Source organism: Pezoporus flaviventris, unplaced genomic scaffold, assembly GCF_033815535.1.
Source record: "Pezoporus flaviventris isolate CSIRO_AGI_PZ_B2104156 unplaced genomic scaffold, CSIRO_AGI_Pfla_v1 ptg000046l, whole genome shotgun sequence".
Taxonomy (NCBI): domain Eukaryota; kingdom Metazoa; phylum Chordata; class Aves; order Psittaciformes; family Psittacidae; genus Pezoporus; species Pezoporus flaviventris.
In genome coordinates, this window is record NW_026892594.1 from 3,228,724 (window position 1) to 3,253,501 (window position 24,778).

Sequence of the window (24,778 nt, forward strand, 5' to 3'; positions counted from 1 at the left end):
TTTCAAGGGCTAAACTGTTAAGGGTCTTGCAAGTGCAATATAAAAAGTTTTCATGATCTGTATGAGCCCACAAACCTGGAACCAACAGCTGCAGCTCCACAGTGACTAGGCAGATTTTATAGTTAACTATTATAGCCCTGCCTGATCCAGCAACAGCTTCAGAACATTAAAAGAACAATTCATTTTTTAAGTTTAATATTAAACAATTACTAGTCTTCATGTCTAAAACCCCTTTGGTCATAACTTCACTGTCAAATAAATCCAAATAGGAATAAAAGATGGACTGTAAGAAAAATCATCCAGGTACCAGCACATTACTAAACTCAGAGCAGGCAAGCGGCAACCAGCAAGCCAAGAATAACAGGTTTATTACTTCTCTGAGGTTTGCCAAGTGGAAAGTCTCTAAGAGGCAGATTATTTTTCTTTCAAATGGCTGAGAAAACAGCAAGGGAACTGAACTTCCAGGACCTGTGCTTACAGAAACCTGTATTCTTACGTGTGCCACAGACACATAGTTGAGGAATCCTCAGGTACCCTGTGCAGAACTGTGTGTGGCAATATGTTTTTCACCAGATTTTAGACAGCCATGCAAGGCAAAAATCAAATTGAAGGCACTGAAAACATGGTATTCACTATAAAAATTCTGATCCTTCATTTGAAAGGGAAAGAGAAATAAACTCAGTAAATTGCTCAAACTGGGCAGGTCTGAATCGGTGGTATCAGTATACACTTAAATAGCACAATAATAACTTCAATTCTCTTCTTAACCTCTGAGTCAGAGTTTAATGTAAGCAAAACTCTACAAACTCCACTTATTACCACTTAGAAGCTCCATGTAAATACAGTGCAGAACTGCCAGTGCACCATGTAGGCTTTCCTACTTCATGCTAATCTCCTCTGTACTGTGCTATTCCCCTGAGAACACCTATGTGTAAAGGCACCCTAGAACACACAGGCCAGTAACCACCTTCCCTGACCACCTTCCCCCTGCAGTTCCGAACTGGAAAGGCAATGGAAGATGGGTTCTAATACCTAATGATAAATAAAATGCTACATACACACCCCACTGTCCCATCCCTCTGCCTTTCCATCGGCCTGTGGATGAAGTACCCACACAGGCAGCTGTGCCCAGCTGTTAACATCTGCTCAAGACAAGCAGCAGCAGCAAGGGGCTCAGCACAAGGGAACAGGAGGCCTGTGCATCTCAATGCACACGCAGGAAGCCTCTGTACTAGACAGGTTTGCATTCTAGTAACTATGTAGATTATCTCCTAGACCAGAGGCTTCTAAACTGCTCTGCCAACTTTAACAGAAAAGCTCAAACTGAACCATAGCCCTTGGGTCTATTTATAATCATTCTATTAAATCAACCATGTAAAATTCACCTCATTTTTTACTTGGAATTTTTTTCCCTTCAAGTCCTGAAAGCTCCAAATCTTGAATTAATACCACCTGCACTTACCAAAGCAGCAACAAAATGTCAGCAAACATAGAATCAAGCCAGCCAACACACCGCTTGGGAGCTTAAAGAGCTTTAAACTTCCAAGGAAAATCAAACCCAGATGTTCTCCTTCAAGTCAGGCATCATAAAGCCAAGTACGGTGTGGATACTTACAGAATGAAACAACATACAGTGACCTATTCGGGACTGGATATCCTCAGGTCCAGCATTACAGGAATCCTCTCTCAGAAGCTTCCATGTCTGACACTGGCAGTCAAAAGCAAACAACCCACTGAACTGTGGTTCACTGGCTCTGCTGTCATCCACACTGCCATTGCAGGTCAGGATTCTGCCTCCAAAGGTATAGATCATGTGTTTTTCAGAATCCATACACATCTGGAAGAAAGAGAGAAGTAGTTTTAAGCCAGCACATTCAGACTTAAATACTAAGATTAAACATCCCTCCCTTGCAAGTGATACCTGCTAAGTTAGAGGGTACTTCGCAAAGCTCCTGAGCCTCTAATAAAGAGAACACGCATCTTCACAGCTGATGTGAAAACTAGTTCAAAATGGGTCTAATTCCAACTTACTAAATAAGAAAAAATATAATAAGCAAAAGAAGGGAGAAAGAAATAAAACACTAAACGTAACCTTCATCACCTAAAACCCTTGCCTTTACCTGCTGATTTAAAGGAAGGACATTTTAGAGGCTTTCAACAGGATCCGTAACCAATTCTGCCAGCAAGTTAATAGAATGGCACCTTTGACAATAGCTATGCAAGGGTAAAAACCAAAAATCACTGCTAATGCACTGACCTCAACTCCATCAACCCAAAAATCGGCCTGTGATGTGTTACTCAGATTCCATCCTAAGCACACATTGACTGCTACCCCCACTGCTTCAACACAAAGCAGGAGTATAACCTGGCCAAGGATTTTTGACGAGACTGCAGCAGGAAGATGTTTATCCCCAAAACCTGAATTCAGGTTATGGCAGACAAGAGATACACTGCAGTACAAATCAAACAGCAATCTTCTTGACTCCAGGTGATGTTTTCAGCTGCGGTGCAAGGCAGAGGGTTACAAAACACCATGGGGAAGGAAAAGAAAGAAACAGAACACCAGAAAACAAGGCAAGATTACAGTCAGGCAGAGATGCTACTCAGAAAAGCCTCCAGAAAAGGCTTCTAGGGCAGCACGTGTTTTGAAGGTTAAACAAAAAGCGCTATCGCAGGAGGTAGTGAGGGAGAGGAAGAGCTGCAGACTGATAAAGAATTCAGGGAGAACATTCTTTCCAAAGAAACAGCAGGGGGAAAAAGAAACCATTTCAGAGGCAACAAACAAGGTACCCAGAGTAGCCTTGCCAGCTGACAATTTACTTCTGCCTTTACCCCAACACCTGGGAGACTGGTATCTGTTGTTAATAGGACAGAAAAGACTGATTGGCTTTTGTTCTGCAGACAAGACACATCCTAAATGTTCGGTGTCAGCAGAAACTCATATTGTGCTGGCGAACATCAGCTTTGGTTACAAAACAGCTAGTCCCAATAAAAGCAGTTCTGGGGCTGCTTTAAGAATCAGCACTGCTGTGCTGTTTCTTGGCCATGGTTTGTAAAAACGAATTAAGAGCAAAATACCTTTTTCAAGTGCGCACAAGCCACTGAACACACAAGTAAAGGGGTATTTGGTTTGAATACGTGGACAGGTATGGCCTTTTAAAGGTTAGGAGCCACTACTCGAAGGTATTTAAGCCCAAATAAAGCAAGAACAATATTATAAAGTGTGAAAGATAAACAATGTTGGAAGAATCCTGATCCTGTTGGCCTCATTTCAGCAGCTTGCTCATAGTTTTCTTCTGAAGGTATCATACACAGCGTTGCAAGTTGTTCTTCAGTGCCCTCTGAGTAGGCAGATCTGCAAACCCAGCTCAACCACTGATTAAAACCAGATGAACTGTGCTTTGAGCTTTAATAAAATGTGTCTTAATAAAATAAATTTGTTTGCAAAGGTTTTTATGATCCTTCTGATGTGATTTGATTAGAACACCAGTCAGTGGCATGAGACAACGCCGCTATTAAGATTTAACTGAGTGCAGACCACAGCTTTCCTTATCACTCTCTTACCTGGTGGAGCACTTCTAAATCACAGGATACTACAATAAAAACTGATTCATGAACACTGAGAACCTGCAATAGGAGTATCAGTGTAACTGACCTGATGATCAAACACCAGCTTTGGGCCTCCATCCGCTGCGGTGTCTTCACTCAGCAGCATCCATGTGTTGGTGTCAATGTCATAGCGGTAGAAGTCACTCTTCAGAGATTTGCTGTTCCTCACAGAGGAATCCAGGTAACGTCCCAGCGTGTAGATCTGCCTTCGTTGAATGTCAATGCACATCTTGTGACAGGATCTGGCACTGGGACCACTCTAATAGAGAAAACAACCACAAAAATAGAGTTAGGTATCTAGTATCGTTCCAGGTAGGTCATTGCACACTCACTACGGGCAAGGAAGCACTATCAGCTATTGGAAAGCCTTTGAGAAGTCAAGGAAATCTCCTTGCAATCAAAAAACAGGATTAATCATAGAACGGTTTGGGGTGGTAATGACTTTAAGATCATCCAGTTCCAAGCCCCCTGCCATGGGCAGGGATGCTTCACTAGACCATGTCTCCCAAGTCTCTTTGGGCAACCTGTTCCAGTGCCTCACCACCCTTACAGTAAATATGTATGTACCTATATAATTGGACATCCCATAAAACTTCTTTGTCCTTTAGAAAGACACCAGCAACAACCTTTACGTTATTTTTTACAATTTCAGACTCGAAGCCTGTGAGATTCCTCAGGAAACAGCCTGTTGCCTCCAGAAGTGATCCTCAGAGGCATGCGAAAGCTACTTGATCTTTTAAAATAACACAGGTTGATGCACATGAGAGGCAAATTAAGATGTCACAGTCTATAAATAACCACACAGGAAGAAGATTAATAAGTGCTCTATTACAAGAAGCTCTGTCTTATTAATAGGCTGTTTTCTAACAGCTCATAAGCAGACACTCCCACAAGCAATCATAGCCCGTAATGGGTGTCTGAAGGTAATAAAAGCACCCCCTGTCCTTCCCAAATAGATAAGGCCATTCCAGACACAAGATGCAAGAAAGTTTCCCATGGTAAACAGAAATGCCATGAGTTATGATCTTCAAGAAAAACACAGAGAGGCCCTGTATAGTTATGTGCTCATCCACCCATTCGGGATTGCTCAAGTTCAATTATGGGCTGATTTAGTCAATGATATTAAGATCATTGACGTGGTGCTGGGCAGCAACCTTGATGCTTCCCAAATCTGGTTTTGTACATGCATCTTGAAGAACAGGAGTGATATTCCTGTTGACCTGGTTTCAAACCACAACAGCTGTACTCCAAAATTCCAGAAATCAAGATGTGCAAAGGCAAAATACGACACTGCAAAATGTCTTTGCAAAACATCAGACAAACAAGAGAAGAAAAAAATGGCAACTATGTCTTAGAGATGAATTCTATAGTTTAACATAGAATGGTTGGGGTTGAAGGGACCTCAAACATCACCCACTTCCAACCCCCTGCCATGGGCAGGGACCCCTTCCACTAGAGCAGCTTGCTCCAAGCCCCTGTGTCCAACCTGCCCTTGAACACTGCCAGGGATGGGGCAGCCACAGCTTCTCTGGGCACCCTGTGCCAGCGCCTCAGCACCCTCACAGGGAAGAACTCCTGACAAAAGCTATTTGGCCTTAGTTTGTGTAGTTTTGGTACTTCATAAATGAGAATGGCAGAACAAGGCTGGCTAACTCACTTCCAGGGGCTGGGAACCAACATGAAAACTGGTTGCAAGTGACTAAGAACAGCCAGACGCACAGAAGACTGAAGTATGAAAGACAAAACACAAGCCTATTAAAGTGTAGAGAAAAGACTTCAGTATTAATGCTACAGAATTCAATTTCTTCAATAAACATCTGTTACAGGGAACTGTTTACAGCAACAAATGACAATCTGAAGAGGTGAACTGTTCCTAGTTTGTAAATAGGAAGCATTATGTGGATTACAGGTTATTATAAGCAGTTATTTGACAGTAATTAAGATCATTTTCTTTTCTGAAAAAACACTGATAGAAGTGAAATATTAGCATAAAATCCTGGAATGCAGCAGAAGTTCATTCACTGCCTTTGGTTGCATGGAGGCCAGCAACATACTCTGCTTTGTTCCTAGTAAAAACAAGATAGCATGCAGCCTGTTCCAATGCCTGAGCATCCTTTGGGGAAGGAATTGTTCCTCAGCTCCATCTAAACCTGCCCTGGGGCAGCTTGAGGCCGTTTCCTCCTGTCCTACCATACTGTACCTTCCAGAGGACCCTGTTCCAAACACCCAGCGTAGCTTCTTTGCCTGAAAAGTACTGATTTTGTGAATACACAAAGCTTGCCCTGATTCACAGGACAGTAACCCCAGCAGACAAAGCCCACCTCCAGTCACACAGCTGGGACACTTCAGGATTATGCCATTGTTCCTTTGCCAAAGAGCACATATTTGCCTTGGCTCAGCTGCCTTGCAGATGAAACGTTCGGAACTACCTGTGCTTTCCGACTCTCCCCTCTTTGCAAAGGTCACAGCAGGTCTTGAATTGAACCTATTGATTTAAGTATCTTTCCTCACTCCCTCAAGGCCAGGTGGGGGCTTGGAGCAACCTGGTCTAGTGAGTGAATGGTGTCCCTGCCCCTGGCAGGGGCTTGGAACTGGAAGCTTGGCATAGTTACATAAAATAACCCCAGCAATGAAGCCTCCAGTGCATATGATCAGGACATGAGTGAAAACCTTCTTCCCCAGAGGGTGCTCAGGCATTGGAACAGGCTGCCCAGGGCAGGGCTGCAGTCACCGTCCCCGCAAGTGTTCACACAGCGTGGAGACAATGCCCTCAGTGCCATGGGTTAGGGGTGGCCTTGGCAGTGCTGGGGAATGGTTGGACTGGATGGGCTTAAAGGGCTTTTCCAACCCAGGTGATTCTGTGATTCTATGAACTGCATCCTCAACTGAAGTGTGTCTGGGGATAGACATGAGGCTGAGAGACTTCACACCTAGAAGACCAGTTTCAAGCCACGGGCATCACCCAGCACAGTTGCTATGTAAAGTACACAACATACCACTTTCAACTCCTAGAACTATGTCAAAATGAGAGAACTCAGGAAAACTACCTTTTCTTATGTGCTGGTCACATCTCACAGTAATATTTGCCTTTTTAAAAAGGGCTATTAAAGGCTTTAAATTTGATCATTTCACCTATATAGGCACAGAAGTTTTATCACATCCAAGTTCCCTTCAGAACTTCAACTTTACCAACTTGCAGAGCCTGTCACAGCATGAACCATCTCTTGTAGTAAAGAAAGCTCCATCCAATTCATAACCTTTCCTCAAAGAAAACTGGAGTTACTCCTGCATAGCACTTACAAGATCACATAGAACCTGACAACATTTATCACTAACTCCCTTAAACAGTGGTACACATTGGTTTGGTATTTGAGACAGAAGACAAGAAAGGCTTAAATTTGTGTTCACTTGATTTGACCATGGAAGCCCTTGTAGTACGCATTCACTTCAAAGGAGGACACAAAGTCCATTTTTGGAGACAGGTATGGGCAAACACTGAGAACGAGTAGAACACTTCAAGGCACATGTGGTTAAGTGAATCAGGAGCCTGGGGGTGGTTGTGAATGTTCACCCAAAGACGTGTACTTCATGTGGTTACAACAGGAAGCCTGTTCACCCAAAGAACACAATGCCACAGCTTGCCATGGGGGAAGTGACCCACCAAATTCAAACAGAGTCTGATTCCAGAAGCGTTCAAAGAAGTTGACCCCTTATAAGCAACAAGTGAGAAAAACCAACCATGACAATCACAGAGGCAGAGGCTGGAAGGGCCCTCAAGGATCACCTGGTGCAACCTTTCTAGGCAAAGCATGGCCTAGATTCAGACAGCCCAGCTGAATCTTAAGTGTCCAGCATTGGGGAATGCACAACTTCCACTGGGAGATTATTCCACCGGCTGATTGTTCTCATAGAATCATAGAATCATAGAATAGTTAGGGTTGGAAAGGACCTTAACACCATCTAGTTCCAACCCCCTGCCATGGGTATCAGGGGAACGGTGACTACGGTGCCTGCTTCAGCTCCTCCTTGGGCAGTTCCATTCGTCACAGCCCCATGAGCTCAGGAATATCCACGCCGGTCACCAACGTGAGCCCAGTGCATCTGCAGCACATCAGGGAGCAAATGGCAGTTGCTCTCAAGCGTCTCAAGGAGCTCGAGGAGCAAGTCAAGACCATTCCTGTGCTGCAGGTCAAAATTTCAGTGTTACAGGAAGAGAAGAGGCACATGACGGCTGAACTCAAAAACCACAGGAAAGCCACTCAGAATGACACATACGGTTTCAGAAAGCGGTCCTACAGTGCAGGAAATGCAGAGCAGTGGGAACACATGTCTCAGGTGAGAAGAGGTGGAGAACTGTATATAGATTGTGAGGAAGAGGTGGAGAGGAACACCTCACACTAAACCATATCACCCAAGGCCTCATCCAGCCTGGTCTTGAACACTGCCAGGGATGGAGCATTCACAACCTCCCTGGGCAACCCTTTCCAGTGCCTCACCACCCTAACAGGGAAGAATTTCCTCCTTGTATCCAATCTAAACTTCCCCTGTTTCAGTTTTAACCCATTACCCCTTGTCCTATCACTACAGTCCCTAATGAAGAGTCCCTCCCCAGCATCCCTACAGGCCCCCTTCAGATACTGGAAGGCTGCTCGGAGGTCTCCACGCAGCCTTCTCTTCTCCAGCCTGAACAGCCCCAACTTCCTCAGCCTGTCTTCATACAGGAGGTGCTCCAGTCCCTGATCATCCTCGTGGCCTCCTCTGGACTTGTTCCAACAGTTCCATGTCCTTTTTATGTTGAGGACACCAGAACTGCACACAATGCTCCAGGTGAGGTCTCACGAGAGCAGAGCAGAGGGGCAGAATCACCTCCTTCAACCTGCTGGTCACGCTCCTTTGGATGCGGCCCAGGATACGGTTGCTTTCTGGGCTGTGAGCGCACACTGAAGCCGGCTCATGTTCATTTTCTCATCCACCAACACCCCCAAGTCCTTCTCCTTGGGCTGCTCTGAATCTCTTCTCTGCCCAACTTGTAGCTGTGCCTGGGATTGCTCTGACCCAGGTGTAGGACCTTGCACTTGGCATGGTTCTCAATGCGAAAAACTTTCTTCATGTGTCCAAGTCAGAATCTCCCCAGGAGTAACTTGTACCCATCACCCATCTTCTTTGTAGCCACCCTTTAAATGCTGGTACATGGGGATAAGGTCTCCCCTGAGCCTTCTCTTCTCCGGGCTGAACTAAACCAGCTTTCTCAACCTTTCCTCACACGGCTTCCCAGTCCTTGGATCATCTTTTGTGGCCCTTCTCTGGACCCTCTCCAGTCTGTCCACATGTACAGCACAGACCAAAACTGAACCCAGTATTCCAGGTGTGGCCTGACAAGCACTGAGTGGAGCAATGACATCTGTCTCTGCTAGTGATGCCCTTGTTGATGTTCTCCAGCATCCTGTCGGCTTCCTTTGTCACAGCAGCACACTCTTCAATCCCACTGAGTCTGTATGATAGACATGACTCAGTTCAACTCCACAGCTGAAGAGACCACACATGGTTAGAGAGCAGAACACCCTTCTGCCCCCTCTTGCCAGGATATAGGCTGGTTCACAAAGCAGGAGTTAATGTCCCAAGGTAAGTGGATCTTACTAAAGATCTCTATACCCATATTCAAATTTGGCCCTTATCACCAAAGATGAATTACAGACGCACCAAACATATTTACTTGCTGCTCCTCTAAATATGCCAGCTGCCATTCCCAAGCATATCTGCAGCTAATGACAATTTTACCTGCACACTGATAACCACAAGAGAAGATTAAACAAGCCCGAGCCTTCTCAAGCAGAACAGAAGACAAGTAACAGTTTTGACCAGTTCCCACTTAATCTGCCTCTGTGGTTATCTGATCTCTCCACAAAGCAACACAAGACTCCTCATTAAGTACTTGTCTTTAGAGGTAATATCATCAAACTTTCATTCAAACCATTCAAAGTTATTTGCATGTGGGATCTGCAGTTTGGCAGATGAAGCACCAAGAAGCCTTTGACGGTTTTGGTAGAGGTATTGCTTGCCAAACAGCGTTCGTGGTTAAAACCAGTCTCCTCAGTACAAGACAAGGAGCTACTAGAAACAGTCCAGCAGAAGCCACAAGGAGGATCAGGGGCCTGAAGTATCTTTCTTATGATGAGAGACTGAGGGAGCTAGGCCTGTTTAGTCCAGAGGAGAACAGCCTAAGAGGGGATCTCATCAATACAGATCAATAGCTCAAAGGCAGGTGCCAGGAGGATGGTGCCAGACACTTCCCAGTGGTGCCCAGCAACAGAATGAGGAGCAATGGCCATAAACTTAAACGCAAGCTTCACCTCAACATGAGGTGAACTTCTCTACATTAGAGCATTGGAACAGGCTGCCCAGAGGGGTTGTGGAGTTTCCCCTCTCTGGAAACATTCAAACCCCACACCACGGATCCGTTCCTGTGTAACCTGCTCTGGGTGGCCCTGCCTTCGCAGGGGGTTGGCTTGGATGATGTCCAGAGGTCCCTTCCAACCCCAATGATTCTGTGAAAACAGACTGTAGTAAGTCACGTCAAGCAACAGCCTGAGTGATCTGAACAAACACCAGCTTTGGGGACTCTTTCCAATTCTCATCAGGAAGCTCCTGGCACACACAGCGCAGCAACCACACGTGAAAGAAGCTTGTGACCAAGCTAAGTTCTTATTCAGATAGCAAGCAATGTGCTACGCTGCTTTGGCCAGTCCCTGTGCTTCTGCCAAGGCTGTGATGGCTATAGTAAAGCATTAGCATATCACATTTCTAACCCACAGGACACCAAACAATACCAAACATTACTAAGCATGGGCACTGTTCAGTTTCTGGGGAACTCAATAAGTGCCCACACGGAGCTACAACTAACCTGAACAAAATGGCTCTCTGCCACCCAGCACCACTGTACAATTAGCACAGCATAATAATGCCCACAACAGACTAAACACTATGTGCCATGGCCCTGTTTTCCAGCGTTACAATCGGCACCCTGCTCTAATATCCGTCCTCAAAAAGGTTGGTCTTGATGCAACTCCTCCAATCTCTAAAATAGAGATAAATGCCCTGATGAGGATGGGTAATAAGAGAAAGAAAGAGAGTATCTACAACTAGGAGTACATACAACAGGCTTCCAAGCCTTTAATCACCGAGGAGCAACCATGGCCAAACAGGATTTTTTGGTTCCATCAATGCTACACGAGATTCAATTGTACAACGCCAAGTGAATGCACACTATGGTTTATGAAAAGCCTTCTCCCCATGCTAAGCCACTTTATCAAATCTAATTAGAGCTTTCTTCATTTAACTTGCAAATGCTGAAAGCAATTATCCCACTTAAGGACTAACTTACAAAACGTTTTCAAAAGGCAACACAACGGCACCGAGAGACAACACGGCCTCCATGGAATAATTGATTTGTTCCTATACAGGAGGGAAAGGATTGGGACTCAGCTCCTTAAGGGAGGGTCTGCTCAACATAACTACTGATGCCAGAATCGGCATGTATCATCTTAGCAACAGCATCCTGGCATCCACTAAGGCACAGACATGATAGCTTCCGTTTTTTGTTTCAATTTTCTTCTATAAATGTCCTATAATCATGGAATGGTTTGGGTTGGAAAGGACCTTAAGATCATCCAAGTCCAACCCCCTGCCATAGGCGGGGATGCCTCACACTAAACCATGGCACCCAAGGTTCTGTCCAACCTGGCCTTGAACACCAACAGGGATGGAGCATTCCCCACTTCTCTGGGCAACCCATTCCAGTGCCTAAGCACCCTCACAGGAAAGAACTCCTTCATTATATCTAACCTGAACTTCCCCTGTTTCAGTTTGAACCTATAAACTTGATTTAATAGGAACAGGACCACAGGAAGCCAGTTCCACTTCCCATCCCACCTCCCCAAACAAAACCTAGGGGAGCTTGGCTTCTTGTGGTTATCATAACCTTTTGCAGATAAAGGGGTTTCAGTTGCAAGCTGATCTGTTTTATTCACACTGATCCAGATGAAAAACCTCAGGAGCAAGCCTGGAGCCTGTTCAAGAGCCAGGGAAATAAAAACAAAGGACAGCTGACTAATTCTCCCTTCTTGGTGCTGTAAAAGACTGAATGGAATGTGAATAGTGCCTCCAGTATAAAGTTCAAAAATAAGCACCGTGAGGTAAATGCTCTTGTCCTAAAGCAAACTAGGACAAGGACATAAAAAGGCATAAACAACCTACTTTGTTTTCAGTGCTGAGAGCAGGCTGTCAGGCAACAAATAGTCCCTCCTGCCTACACACAACTGCAGAGATTAATTGCTCTCATTTCCCAGTTCCAGAGGAGAATTCATTTCCTCCTCCACCCCACCCCCATCCCCAGAAAAAAAAAAGGGAAAGTTCTTCCTAATGTTGGGAATGAAAGGAAATGTAGATTATTCTTGGGGCTCATTCAAGTCTATATGTTTTTTTACGATGAGAGCTCGTTAGTGCTTTATCAATGCCAGGCTTAGCTAATGAGTCTTCCCAAAATGCTTCATGGAAGCTGTGGCTCAAAACGATTTGCTTTACTCTGCATGTGTAGTAAATTCAGCAACAGAAACTACTATAACCACACACAACACACTTGCATGGCAGACAAATTCCTCGCTGAAGGCATTTTAAGTTTCCCAACCAGAAACCTAATAAAATAATTGAATCTCTTGGGTTTTAGGGTAGCATGGGACATTTGTGTTGCCCAGCAGCCCAAACCGCACAGCACATGGCTGATGTATTGCTCTAATGCCTGTGCAATCCTTGACCATGTGCCAGGAGCATCAAGGCACAGGAGGAAGCAGGTCACACAACAGGAGCATCACGACCATGCTTGTGGTCAAAGCAGCCTGGCAAGGCACACAGCATGGGATGTGTGCTGTCTACGAGGGTTTAAGTGTGCAAGACCCTCCCATAAAGAGGGTCTCCATGATGGTAGGAATCGCAGAATCCCAGACTGGTTTGGGTTGGAACGGGCCTTAAAGCTCATCCAGTTCCAACCCCTGCCACGGGCAGGGACACCTTCCACTAGAGCAGCTTGCTCCAAGCCCCTGTGTCCAACCTGGCCTTGAACACTGCCAGGGCCCCACAACTTCTCTGGGTGACTGCAGTGCATGTCATTGGATGACCATGAACTGACAACTCTAGCAACAGACTTAAAAACCTTTAAATGTCACAGAGGGTACATGCAGCAAAGGATTAAACCGGGCTCTCAGATGTTTCTAGGAACACAGGATGGAAGCCTAGCTCCAAGAAACATTCTGGGTGATGAATGTACACTGCATTCATTCAATTACTCTGCAAGTCTGCCTTAAGTAAAAGCTTAAAGCAGCAGCACACGAAGCTCTCAGCTACACCACGTCAGCAGCCACAGATTTCCACTGTAAGATATTCCTGCTAATCTCCATGAAAGATAACAGCTATTCCAACGTACCTTTACAGCTGTACCAGCTATAAAGAATATTCTTTGAGAATATACAAGTTAATACATTTTGACAATAACCATTTTGGGAAGCCTATTAAACAGATCAGAACCTGGCTAAGAATCGCCATGCTTAAATCCCACCACCCCCCCGCCAGGACCAGTACTGGAATGCCATGGGTCTACAGCATTTGTCACACAGAACACTTAAATGTCTTACAGCAAGTATTACTTTTGGATATCAGAAAGCTTCTAACAAGTATTTGCAAATAAGTAACTCTGAGTAAGTTATGCTCCATCCCTGGCCAGGTTGGACAGAGCCACAGAGCCATGGGTGACATGGTTTAGTGGGAGGTGGCCCTGCCCATGGCAGGGGGTTGGACCTGGATGATCTTAAGGTCCTTTCCAACCCATTCTGTTCTATAATTCTATGATTCTAAGTGTAGCCACCCCTAAGACAAGGAAGGCAGCCTCCGGTCAGGCAGCTGACACGGTATTTGAGCTATGGCTAATCTGCTTACGAGCATCCTCCTATAGCAACACAACCAGATAGATTTAGTTGCAAAGTATTTTCTGGGCATCTGACTCAGACATGATGGAGCAGATTAAAGTCAGAGGTGGGTTTTAGCACACAGTTCTCTCGAAGGTGGGAAAACACAAATAAACCAAACAGGATGAAGAGCCGCTTCTCCTCCTTCCTAAAAGCCCGCACGCATTTGGGATAGGCCCAGTTCCTCGCTGTTGATAACTTCCTGGCCTCCAGGTGAACCTTCCACAGAGAGACTTTCCCTGCTTAGACTGGAAGGAAAAAGTAAATACCCCAGTGTTCTATCTCTGAAAGACAGTTCGATGAGCTTGTAAGTCAATTGATTCAGCTCAGAGATCAAGCAACATGATCCTTATGATAGGAATGGACTGGATTTAATGGTCCATGAAGGGCCATCCCCTCTAGTCCTACCTAAGACTTAACTTATGGCTTGCTCAATCCTTCAGGGATCCCAGAATGGTTTGTGTTGGAAGGGACCTTAAAGCTCCTCCAGCTCCAACCCCCGCCACGGGCAGGGACACCTTCCACTAGAGCAGCTTGCTCCAAGCCCCTGTGTCCAACCTGGCCTTGAACACTGCCAGGGATGGGGCAGCCACAGCTTCTCTGGGCACCCTGGGCCAGCGCCTCAGCACCCTCACAGGGAAGAGCTTCTGCCTAAGAGCTCAGCTCAGTCTCCCCTCTGGCAGGTTAAAGCCATTCCCCCTGGCCTGGCCCTACAGGCCCTTGGCCAAAGCCCCTCTCCAGCTTTCCTGCAGCCCCTTTAGGCACTGGAGCTGCTCTAAGGTCTCCCTTTCAGGAGCCTTCTCTTCTCCAGGCTGATGCAGCCCAGCTCTCTCAGCCTGGCTCCAGAGCAGAGCTGCTGCGAGAGGGACCAGTGCAGTTTCATCACAGCACAGACTCAGTGCAGCACATGAGCACTGCTATGAAAAAGAAGAGATGCTTCACGCTCTATTGCTTTTAATGCTCTATTCCCATGAGCTAACCTGTAAAAAATGAGTCTCCCTGCAGACCTGCCTGCAACAACAACTAATCCCAGAGTATTTTCATAAAGGAATGACCCAGCAGATCATCAGCTGGGTTCTGATGAACCCTCATGAACATGCCTGCAAAGAAATAAAGCATACCCTATGCTTTGACTCATGAACTTCCTAAAGCACCAATACTCTGCTTTTGACAGCTGTGGTGCATCAGTTTACCCACAGTGCAGAAACAACTTTGGCAACGGATGCCTGTGCTGCTGCCAGCACAGGGAGCCATGTTCCTGGGTCATTTCTGAGCTATGTGCTCTCACACCAAGGTATCAGCAAGGCCTCCCAGCAATGCGTAACACTGTGGGTCTCATGTTGCAGTAAATAAACCAAGGCATCCTGTGACCAACAGAATGTCTAAGCAAGCAGGTGGAATAGTGGAAAAGGGAAAAAACCTCCCAGAGCTTCACGTGTGCAAATAATTCTTTCACCTATGTGAAGAAGGCTGCAGGAACATGTACGAAAACATGGCTCAGGCTTTAGTCTGCAGTCCAAAACTAGTTATCCAGACTATGTGATTCATTTATAAGTGCAACCAAGAGAAGCACTGAAGTAATACCCTACTACAGGACAACCTCACAGCGAAAGGACATCAATACTGTGCTATTTCCACCAAAAGCCACGATGTACCTGCAAACCCAGGGATGAAATGTGACTAAACCCATAGCTGCTTACATTTCACAAGCAAATTGTTGCTTTGTCACACATCAGCTGCTCAGCTCTGCTTTCAGTACCACTGATGACATACAACAGACGACCCACCACAGAACCAGAGCTTTCAGCAGCTCCCAGAGACGGGCCCTGAGGACAACATGCCTCATGTGCTGAATTTAACTAACCCCATTAACAATTGCAGGATGTTGAATGAGGTCATTTCTGCAAGCATCAGAAGTTCACCCTGTCCTCTCATTACCAGGAACAATGACTAGCAAAGGGCCAGCCAAGAAGAGATTTTTCCATAAATGCAAACTCTTGGGCTTAGCTTCAGATCAACAGGCTAAAAAAGACATTTCAACTAGTCATTTATAAACTGTTCAGCCACAAAGATGGGGATGCAGCAAGGCCAAAATGTTGGAAAGGGGATTTCTTTTCCTTGTATTAACTGTCCATGAAAAGCTGGTGATAGATAAACATGACATTAGACGTCTAAATGCCTTGAGAGCCACAGGCTGTCTCTGAGAAAAGGAAAACAGTCTTCAACAAGTGACAGGGGTAGTTTGTACCCAGAAGTGCTGGAAAATCATACAAGTGGCTGTATAATTTGTCCCCTTGGGCTAAGGCATGGCTATGGGATTGCCACCTCAGGGATACAGACACTAAGTTTACTGCAGGCTTCCTCTGTTAGCTGTTACAGCAACATGGCAAGAGGAAAACATCAGAATAGAGTGGTTTGGGCATCAAAAAAACACAGCTGTGGACACTGCCCTCCCTTCTTTTGAACTAAGAGGCAGGTAATGAAAGTTGTGTCTTCTGAGATTTGTTTCTCACCTTTCAGCTTCTCAGAGAACAACATTTAGTTATCCAGCTCCAGGAACCACATCTATTACGACTGCAAGTGCAGCACATGGCTCGTCTCTGCTGTGGCACAGTTGCAGAAACAAGGCAGCTTCAGTACTGCAATGATCTACAGAGAGGACAATCAGCCAAGAAACAGTGCAAGTATGCTCACTGGAGGTGTGGGAAGCACCATGCTTAACCTTTCTCTTCCGTGTGATCTTCTGAGGTGATCCTGCCCCTCTACTCTGCTCTCGTGAGACCTCACCTGGAGCATTGTGTGCAGTTCTGGTGTTCTCAACATAAAAAGGACATGGAACTGTTGGAACAAGTCCAGAGGAGGCCACGAGGATGATCAGGGGCTGGAGCACCTCCTGTATGAAGACAGGCTGAGGAAGTTGGGGCTGTTCAGCCTGGAGAAGAGAAGGCTGCGTGGAGACCTCAGAGCAGCTTCCAGTATCTGAAGGGGGCCTATAGGGAGGCTGGGGAGGGACTCTTCATTAGGGACTGTAGTGACAGGACAAGGGGTAACGGGTTAAAACTTAAACAGGGGAAGTTTAGGTTGGATCTAAGGAGGAAATTCTTTCCTGTTAGGGTGGTGAGGCACTGGAATGGGTTGCCCAGGGAGGCTGTGAATGCTCCATCCCTGGCAGTGTTCAAGACCAGGCTGGATGAGGCCTTGGGTGATGTGGTTTAGTGTGAGGTGTCCCTGCCCACAGCAGGGGGGGGTGGAACTAGATGATCTTAAGGTCCTTTCCAACCTTAACGATTCTATGTAACAGGAGGACAACAAGAGATAGAACAAGGGGGAATGGCTTTAACCTGCCAGAGGGGAGACTGAGATGAGCTCTTAGGCAGAAGCTCTTCCCTGTGAGGGTGCTGAGGCACTGGCACAGGGTGCCCAGAGAAGCTGTGGCTGCCCTATCCCTGGCAGTGTTCAAGGCCAGGTTGGACACAGGGGCTTGGAGCAAGCTGCTCTAGTGGAAGGTGTCCCTGCCGTGGCAGGGGTTGGAGCTGGATGAGCTTTAAGGTCCCTTCCAACGCAAACCAGTCTGGGATTCGACAACAAGCATAACATACGGCAGCAATCACGTGGGGGAGGTTATAAAGACAGAGCACTAAAAACAAAGCATGCACAGGGCAGTGCAAGTCCTAGAAGCCAATGGTTCCTGAAGCCCAGTATCAGTAAAATCCCCATCACATACATGCCCTAGAAAATTCATAGATTAAGTGCTATTAAGCATATGAAGCTCTTTCAGGTCTGAAAACTTGATGTTATCAATGCACTAACCGGTTCTGGCAGTACATGCTCTCAAAACAGTCCAGAAAGGTTAAGCCCTTATATGTCCAAAACCCATTGGTAGAAATAAACCATCAGTAGCAAGGTCCACAAAACCTACTACATTTTCAAGCACGTAATTATCCAGAGAAGTTAGCTAAAGGGTTTATCTATGGTACTACTTGAGAATGCTTCCCCTACGCTACCGTACTGGGATAACTGATATTTCTTTAGGGATTTCTGTATTTGTACAGCTTAAGGAGTGTTAATGTAACACAAGTCTTTCACAGTCAAGCTGAAATAAGAGACTACTCTGCTCCCAAGGCAGAGCTGACTCATGTGTGAATCATGGAATGGATTGGAATGAACCTTAAAGCTCATCCAGTTCCAACCCCTGCCACAGGCAGGGACCCGTTCCACTAGAGCAGCTTGCTCCAAGCCCCCGTGTCCAACCTGGCCTTGAACACTGCCAGGGATGGGGCAGCCACAGCTTCTCTGGGCACCCTGGGCCAGCGCCTCAGCACCCTCACAGGGAAGAGCTTCTGCCTAAGAGCTCAGCTCAGTCTCCCCTCTGGCAGGTTCAAGCCATTCCCCTTGGCCTGTCCCTACAGGCCCTTGTGTGAAGCTACTTTCACCTGGATTACATGAGAATAATCTTTCCTTCTACCCCATATACTCCCATGTTTCTTTAAATCCTTTTTCTCTATCCATTCAGTGGAAACGCAGAGTTCCTGGGATTCCAGCTGGCCTTTCCCTTACAGGTACGTATTTGTCTTTAAGACCCAAAAGGATATAAATCAGCACTCCCTATACCGATATCCATTGCTTCACTGAATCCTTACCTGAAAACCTCCATAATGCTTTGAGCATTTGAATAATGTGTCATCTTCCCTGGGATGCATTCACAACCACTCCAGCGTGTCTCTGTACACTGCCTCATCTGCAATTTACAGGGAACTGGATGATGCAATAACTTCCTAAGAAAGCCATATAAGTAAAATAAAGCTGCATTCCAGATGAGGATCAGAGCAGTAAACTCATCATAAGCCTGAGCTGAAGCGGTGATTTCTATCAGCACCCAACACCACAAATCATCTATGCTTGACACATTACTTCAAGGGGTAAAAGTAGTTTAGAAGCTGCACCCTTTGCATCTGAAGGCTTTAAGATAGTTTGGAAATCCACATCTAAACTATAGACTGGCACATACAACCTCCAGGACTGCCTTCAGAACATAATGTGTTTATTTAAGCACTCCCTTCTCTCTAAGATCAAATTCACTACCAATGTGTGAAGGGACCTCCACACACTGAAACATCTGGTGCTAGAAATAATTGAAGTTTGGCTGCTTTTCTGTGCCTTCTGTTAAGTTGGAAGCAAGAACTACAGGCACTAGTGACTGTACTGAGTAACTAACGACCCAGAGCTGTTTGCAAATAGGGATGATCTTTTCTTTAAGAACAAGTTGAAAAGGGTAAGTAAAGGAAGGGACAGAGCTCCTCAGGCACACAAAGTAGCATAAACAAACAGTTATCTTTAAAAGCTGAAAACCTTCCCAAAAATGTTTATATTACTGTTATCAATAATAATGATGATGATAATGATAGTAACAATAGAGATACTCCTCCCTCAACGAGGTCTTCTTGGTGTAGGCTGCCTATGTGGAAATCACTGGAGAAGTCCGTCAGGCATCTCAAGTGTGTCTCTAACCTTTTGGAGAAAGGATACTGGCTGGAACAGCTGAAACCCCTTATGCCACTAAGGAAGGAGGAAAATAAAACATTAGCATGTGATACTGAGGATCAGCCTGGAGTACTTTCATTCGGTTCCCTTCAGCACCTGCCTCCTATGCTCCTGCTTTTGTAGGCATTTATGCTATTTAGGAAGTTGGCTCCGAGGTGTATCTGCAGTATCCAAGTTTCTCTCGTAGGCATTTTGGGACAGCTGCTTTCTCCCTGTGCGCTTTTGCGGCACCAGGCATCTCGTACAACCGAGCATCCGTACAACTGGAACTACTCACAAGTAGGACATGGCACATGCAGTGTATTAGATCTCGAGTCCATAAACATGACAGTATTGGAAACGAAAGAAATCACTCAAGTTACTTCAAGCGTCTTCCAAACTCTACCACCATCTGTGGGAAGGAGTCAATATTTGAGACTAGTTCAGTTCCTACACTTCAAACAGCACAGGGAAAAAGCTTTACATAGAGAAGCTCACATATTTCTGCATGACAACAAGAGAAACCTCAGTCATAGGTGTCACAAATGCTTACAGATGCATCAAGTGGTAATGTGACATTGGAAGCTTTGGGTAAACTCATCCCTGTCAACAAATGTAAAGAGATGCATGCAGACACCATAGAAAATGTAACTGGAAACACAATAGCAGGTGAAATTCACCCTGGCTTTCACTCTTATGAGATCTTTCTACACTTGACAGCTTTTACTTTCAGCACCCTGGAAAAGCACTCGGTGCTGGCAGCAAGCTGCCACCTTACAACACACCAATTCTCTGCATCGTTTTGAGCCCGCTGAACAGGAGGTACTTGTTGACCTACACTTCATTGTGAGGAATGATTTCTCCTCTCAAGCAGTTAACCGTGACAAGACCTTCACTTCTACCTTTGGCATGAAACACTTGAAGAGTTCTGAAGAAAGAGTGTCACCTGAACCTAACCCACTTACACAGTTTCCATATCCTTTAAGGAGCTGGTTTGTGAGCAGGGCTTTCCTCTAGAAAAGCCAGAATAAAGATGAGTCAACATACCACAAACACACACCCCAGAAGACACCAATTGTGCAGTAACACACTGTTTGAAGGGAGATCCTGTATCTCTCTTCATGTCTCTAGGGGATACTGAGACAAGCTACAGGAATACCAGTGACATACAAAATATGCCAACTGCTACGTTGCTTTATTCTCATTTATCAACTCTCCAGAGGTCTCAACATCTCTCAGCATTTTAATCCTATTTTTAAGCGCACATAACTATCAATTTACACCAAGCAAAGTCTTTCCAACAGTTCACTCCAACTGTCCTCCTGCACTGAATAGTTGGGGCTGTTCAGCCTGCAGAAGAGAAGCTGTGTTGAGAGCTCAGAGCGGCTTCCAGTGTCTGAAGGGGGCTACAAGGATGCTGGAGAGAGAGACTCTTCATTAGAGACTGTAGTGATAGGACAAGGGGTGATGGGTTCAAACTGAAACAGGGGAAGTTCAGGTTAGATATAAGGAAGAAGTTCTTTACTGTGAGGGTGCTGAGGCACTGGAATGGGTTGCCCAGGGAAGTGGTGAATGCTCCATCCCTTGCAGAATTCAAGGCCAGGTTGGACAGGGCCTTGGGTTACATCGTCTAGGGTGAGGCTTCCCTGCCCATGGTAGGGCGTTGGAACTGGACAATCTTAAGGTCCTTCCCAACCCAAACCATTCCACAATTCTATGAATTTCACTAAATTAGCCTTCAAGACAGGACACTGCTGCTTGGGAACTCAAAACGTTAAGACAGCAAAACACATACATTAAGTTTCTCTATTCTCTATCCCACTGGCCTGGGATCAAAATGCCCAAGGAATGACAAGGTTTGTTTTCTCAAAAACTATTTATTCCCAAATCCTGATCTACCACCACTAACAAACTCTGGACACAACAGCATTTGTCAGAACATTCCACTTGCTTCAGGGTAAAAACCCTTAAAGGCTCTTAGACTAAACAAGCTTTGGCTGTGCCTCATGCCAACTGATCCACAGGGCTGTTGCGTACTTGAGAACCCCACAGAGGGCGAAGTTGTGGGTCCAGCTGAAAGGTCACGAGCTGCTCCATAGTGTAGCTCCTTAGAAAGATGCAAGCTTGGAGAAGAAGGAGGATTTGACCGTGACTGGAGGAGCTTTGCCAGATCCACACGCTGAAGGGATGGTAGGAAGTTCTCATTCAGGTCTCTTTGTCCTTTACGGTACGTACACTGGAGGTTCAGCCCACCACCGCAAGCAAGTCCTCTACACCCCCTGAAGACTCGTAAGTTATCAGCTACTCCAACAGTGCTGTGAGCATCTGTTCCCCACATAAAACAGCTCTGGAGAATAAGCTTTGGTAGTCTAACTGTTAACTCCAAGAAACAAAGAGCCATTTCTCCAGCTCGCTGGCAAATTCAGAACAACAACAGCAGCAGAGGTTGTTGAAAAGGTCACACAAGCTTCTCATAACACATTGCAACAGAAGCTCCCAGCACCTTTATCCCAAAAGCGTTGCTGTGTGTTACCTCCATGAAAACACTGGGTAAAATGCAACTTTCCCCATATCCTGCTCTTGTCCAAGCTTGATTGAGTGGCTGACTGAACGACAGCCACGGATGGATTAGAACCAAAGAGCCAGAAGCAGAACCAGCACAAGAAAACACAAAAACAAGACAAAGTTCTACTGGAATCCACTCTGAATAGTTTTTCAAATTCCATGTCAACAGATATTTCCTTTTAGCAAATTGTTTGTGAGCAGTCGATGTCCCCATTAGAGAAACATCTGGAGTCTTTGTTTTTGAATTTACTTCTCAATGTTTGAGATTGACCTTTTCCATTTCTAAATCAGGTTTTATCCAGACCTCTTTAGAAAGAGGGGAAAAAAACCACTTGCTGGTTTGCAAGTACAGAATCATCGAACCATAGAATCAAACAGGTTGGAAAAGACCTTTTGGATCATTAAGTCCAATCATTCCTAGCACTGCCAAGGCCACCACTAACCCACGGCACTGAGGCCTCGTCTCCACGCTGTGGGAACCCTTGCAGGGACGGTGACTGCAGCCCTGCCCTGGGCAGCCTGTTCCAATGCCTGAGCACCCTCTGGGGCAGGAATTGTTCCTCAGCTCCATCTAAACCTGCCCTGGTGCAGCTTGAGGCCGTTTCCTCTTGTCCCATCCCTTGTTCCTTGGGAGCAGAGCCCAGCCCCTCCTGGCTCCATCCTCCTGTCAAGCAGTTGGAGGGAGCCATCAGGTCCCCCGTTCAGTCACCACCACCCTTCTCCTTGTGAACTCCACTGCAGACTACATCCATGCAGAAAGTCCTCCTAGGTCTCATTTCCAAAGCCACACACGTTTCTTTGCACTTTTCTCCACTAAGTAGGTCCCTACTTCAAAACCGCCCATACATGCAACTCATTCTCCCTATTTTTTCCTATTCCCCTATCTCGCTTCTTCTCAGCTCAAAGCTCTTCCCATTTCTCATTGTCATTTCCTGACCTTCCATTGCACCCTGTATTTTTTTTCCTCCAAAATCACTGTATTGCCACTTCATTGTAACAACCCAACTCTTCTACTGCAGCCCTCCTTCACATACTCCTTTCTCCCATCCCAGTGTTACCCTGCTAAAGCCAGACAGGAAGAACTCCAAGAGCAAACATACCCTGCTGCTGGCACTGCTGATGCCTTGCATCCCAACCAGGTCTCCCAAGCTTTACGGAAGCCCAACTGGATGTGTCAGGATCCCAGCAAGAAAGGAACTCAATCCCTTAAACACTAGAACTACCCACAGTGGTTTGTGTGGGAAGGAAACGTGGTAACTCCTCTTTGACAGCAGGCCCTATTTCACTGTGTCCTGAGCCAGACAAATGTACACATTAAGGGGCTACAGAGCAAGAAGTAAAAGAAGAGACAATTTGTTGTGCCACCTTTTCTATACCTGCTCTTTGCTTTCCCAACCTCCTTATGGAGGGAGGCAAATGAAAGGAAGGTCTAGCTGTTTACCATACAGTTGAGAAAAGGGATAAGTCCCAATTTCCACTTGCTACTCTGTCACATACACCCCCCTCCTGACCTTAAAAATAGGTTACCTGCTGAGTAAACAGTGAGGAAAACAGGAAAAGCCGTGGCTCAAGGCAAACAGGGGCAACACAACAGGACTGGTGCCCTGAAGACTAAAACCACCTTCAGCATCGTATCATTAAACACAAGGTGTCCCTGCCTGTGGGAAGGGGTTGAAACTGGATAACCTTTAAGGTCCCTTCCAACCCAAACCATTCTATGATTCTGTAAGTAGACACAAGCAACGATGAAAGGACTAAGAGTAAAAAAACAACTTCAAATGAGACTAAAACCAACTTACAAAGGTATGAAATATAAGGACAATTTTACCTTCACACAGCTCTATTATGATGGAAACTGGAATGTCAGTTCAGTTTTGTTACTGCCCATTTTGTAAAGGATGTCAGAATCAGTAAGTGCATGACACACACAGAGAGGTTTAAAGGCTAAAGGAAGTGCCTTACTGGGAGGCTTTTTCAGCTCAGGCTATGTGTCCTACTTGATTACACCCTCTAACCACCTTTGCCAGGAAAAAATGGCAATACTTAAGTGTTATTTAACCTGGGACAGAAGCTCATGAATCAGTTGTGACAAGAAACTGGAAAAATACAAGTGGGAAATAAGGTGGTTTTAGCCTTTTCAAGTAGTTGAGGAAATCAGGTGCTGAATTTGTCACAGAGTGGTGGAATCTCCAACTTTTCATACCTTCAGGAAGAGGCTGCATGAAGTTCCTGAAGTTATGCACTTGAAGTAAGAACCCCAAACACAATAACTACACAGAACTTTAACATTTCACTGTGTACAGCAAAATGAATTACACAAGCAAAAGGTCTTGGACTTTCTTTTTGTTACCTCCTCTAACCCAAGCTACGTTCATTTCAGAGGGCTCATACGTCAAACACTGAGCAAAACAGGCCAAGGCAAATGGCTCAAATGAATACCACAAAAGCTCTTGGGATTGTGTGGCCTCTGGCAGCTACTCTAGAGACTTCCAGCTGTTGGTTGTCCGTTTCTCCTCCTTTTTGATAGAAAATTAAAGAAAAGAAATAAGCAATTTGTTTCTGAAGCTCAACACCAGCATCAGGTCTGAAATGTTTATCAGTAAGTCTGTGTGTTCAGTCCCTATCAAATTATTTACCTCATGTTCTACTCAGGGAAGTGATTCTTGGCCAACCAACCTACTCTTGAGGAATAAATCTTCCCCCTTCCAGCCATCTCAACACTTCACATTCATATTTTCCCCATGTCAGCATTTCAGAAGCCTTCAGAACTGAAGGGTCTGTATTCTGTGGCTCTCACTGCGTGTTACACATCAATACAAGCCCTTCAAGCACAGCATTTTCCCGTGCAATGATTCATATATTAACAACAGGATGCTGGCAGAACTTACCTCTTTCTCAGTATCCCTGGATATACAGGTCCACTGGTTTTCCTTCACACTGTATGCCCAGAAGTCGGCCAGATCCTGAGTTCCATCCCAGCCACCAAACAAATAGACCGTTTCTGGAACCAAAAAGAAAGAACATGTTAATTTTATTGTTAAAAGATGTCCCAGGTGTTTGGGAGGTACTGG

General features: G+C 45.5%; 1 protein-coding gene and 1 long non-coding RNA gene across 5 annotated transcripts in view; one reads left to right on the forward strand and one right to left on the reverse strand.

Annotated features, from left to right (window-relative positions):
- The window catches only part of LOC133276801 (uncharacterized), a 459,153-nt gene that overhangs the window by 169,456 nt on the left and 264,919 nt on the right, over positions 1-24,778 (forward strand). The gene's annotated exons all lie outside the window — the stretch shown is intronic.
- The window catches only part of MKLN1 (muskelin 1), a 109,833-nt gene that overhangs the window by 27,596 nt on the left and 57,459 nt on the right, over positions 1-24,778 (reverse strand). For all 4 annotated transcript variants that reach the window (XM_061467966.1, XM_061467967.1, XM_061467968.1 and 1 more), the window contains 3 exons: positions 24,596-24,708; positions 3,656-3,868; positions 1,616-1,837 (listed from right to left, as the gene is read on the reverse strand). In XM_061467966.1, the coding sequence (XP_061323950.1) occupies positions 1,616-1,837; positions 3,656-3,868; positions 24,596-24,708 (548 nt within the window). The remainder of the gene's footprint in view (positions 1-1,615; positions 1,838-3,655; positions 3,869-24,595; positions 24,709-24,778) is intronic.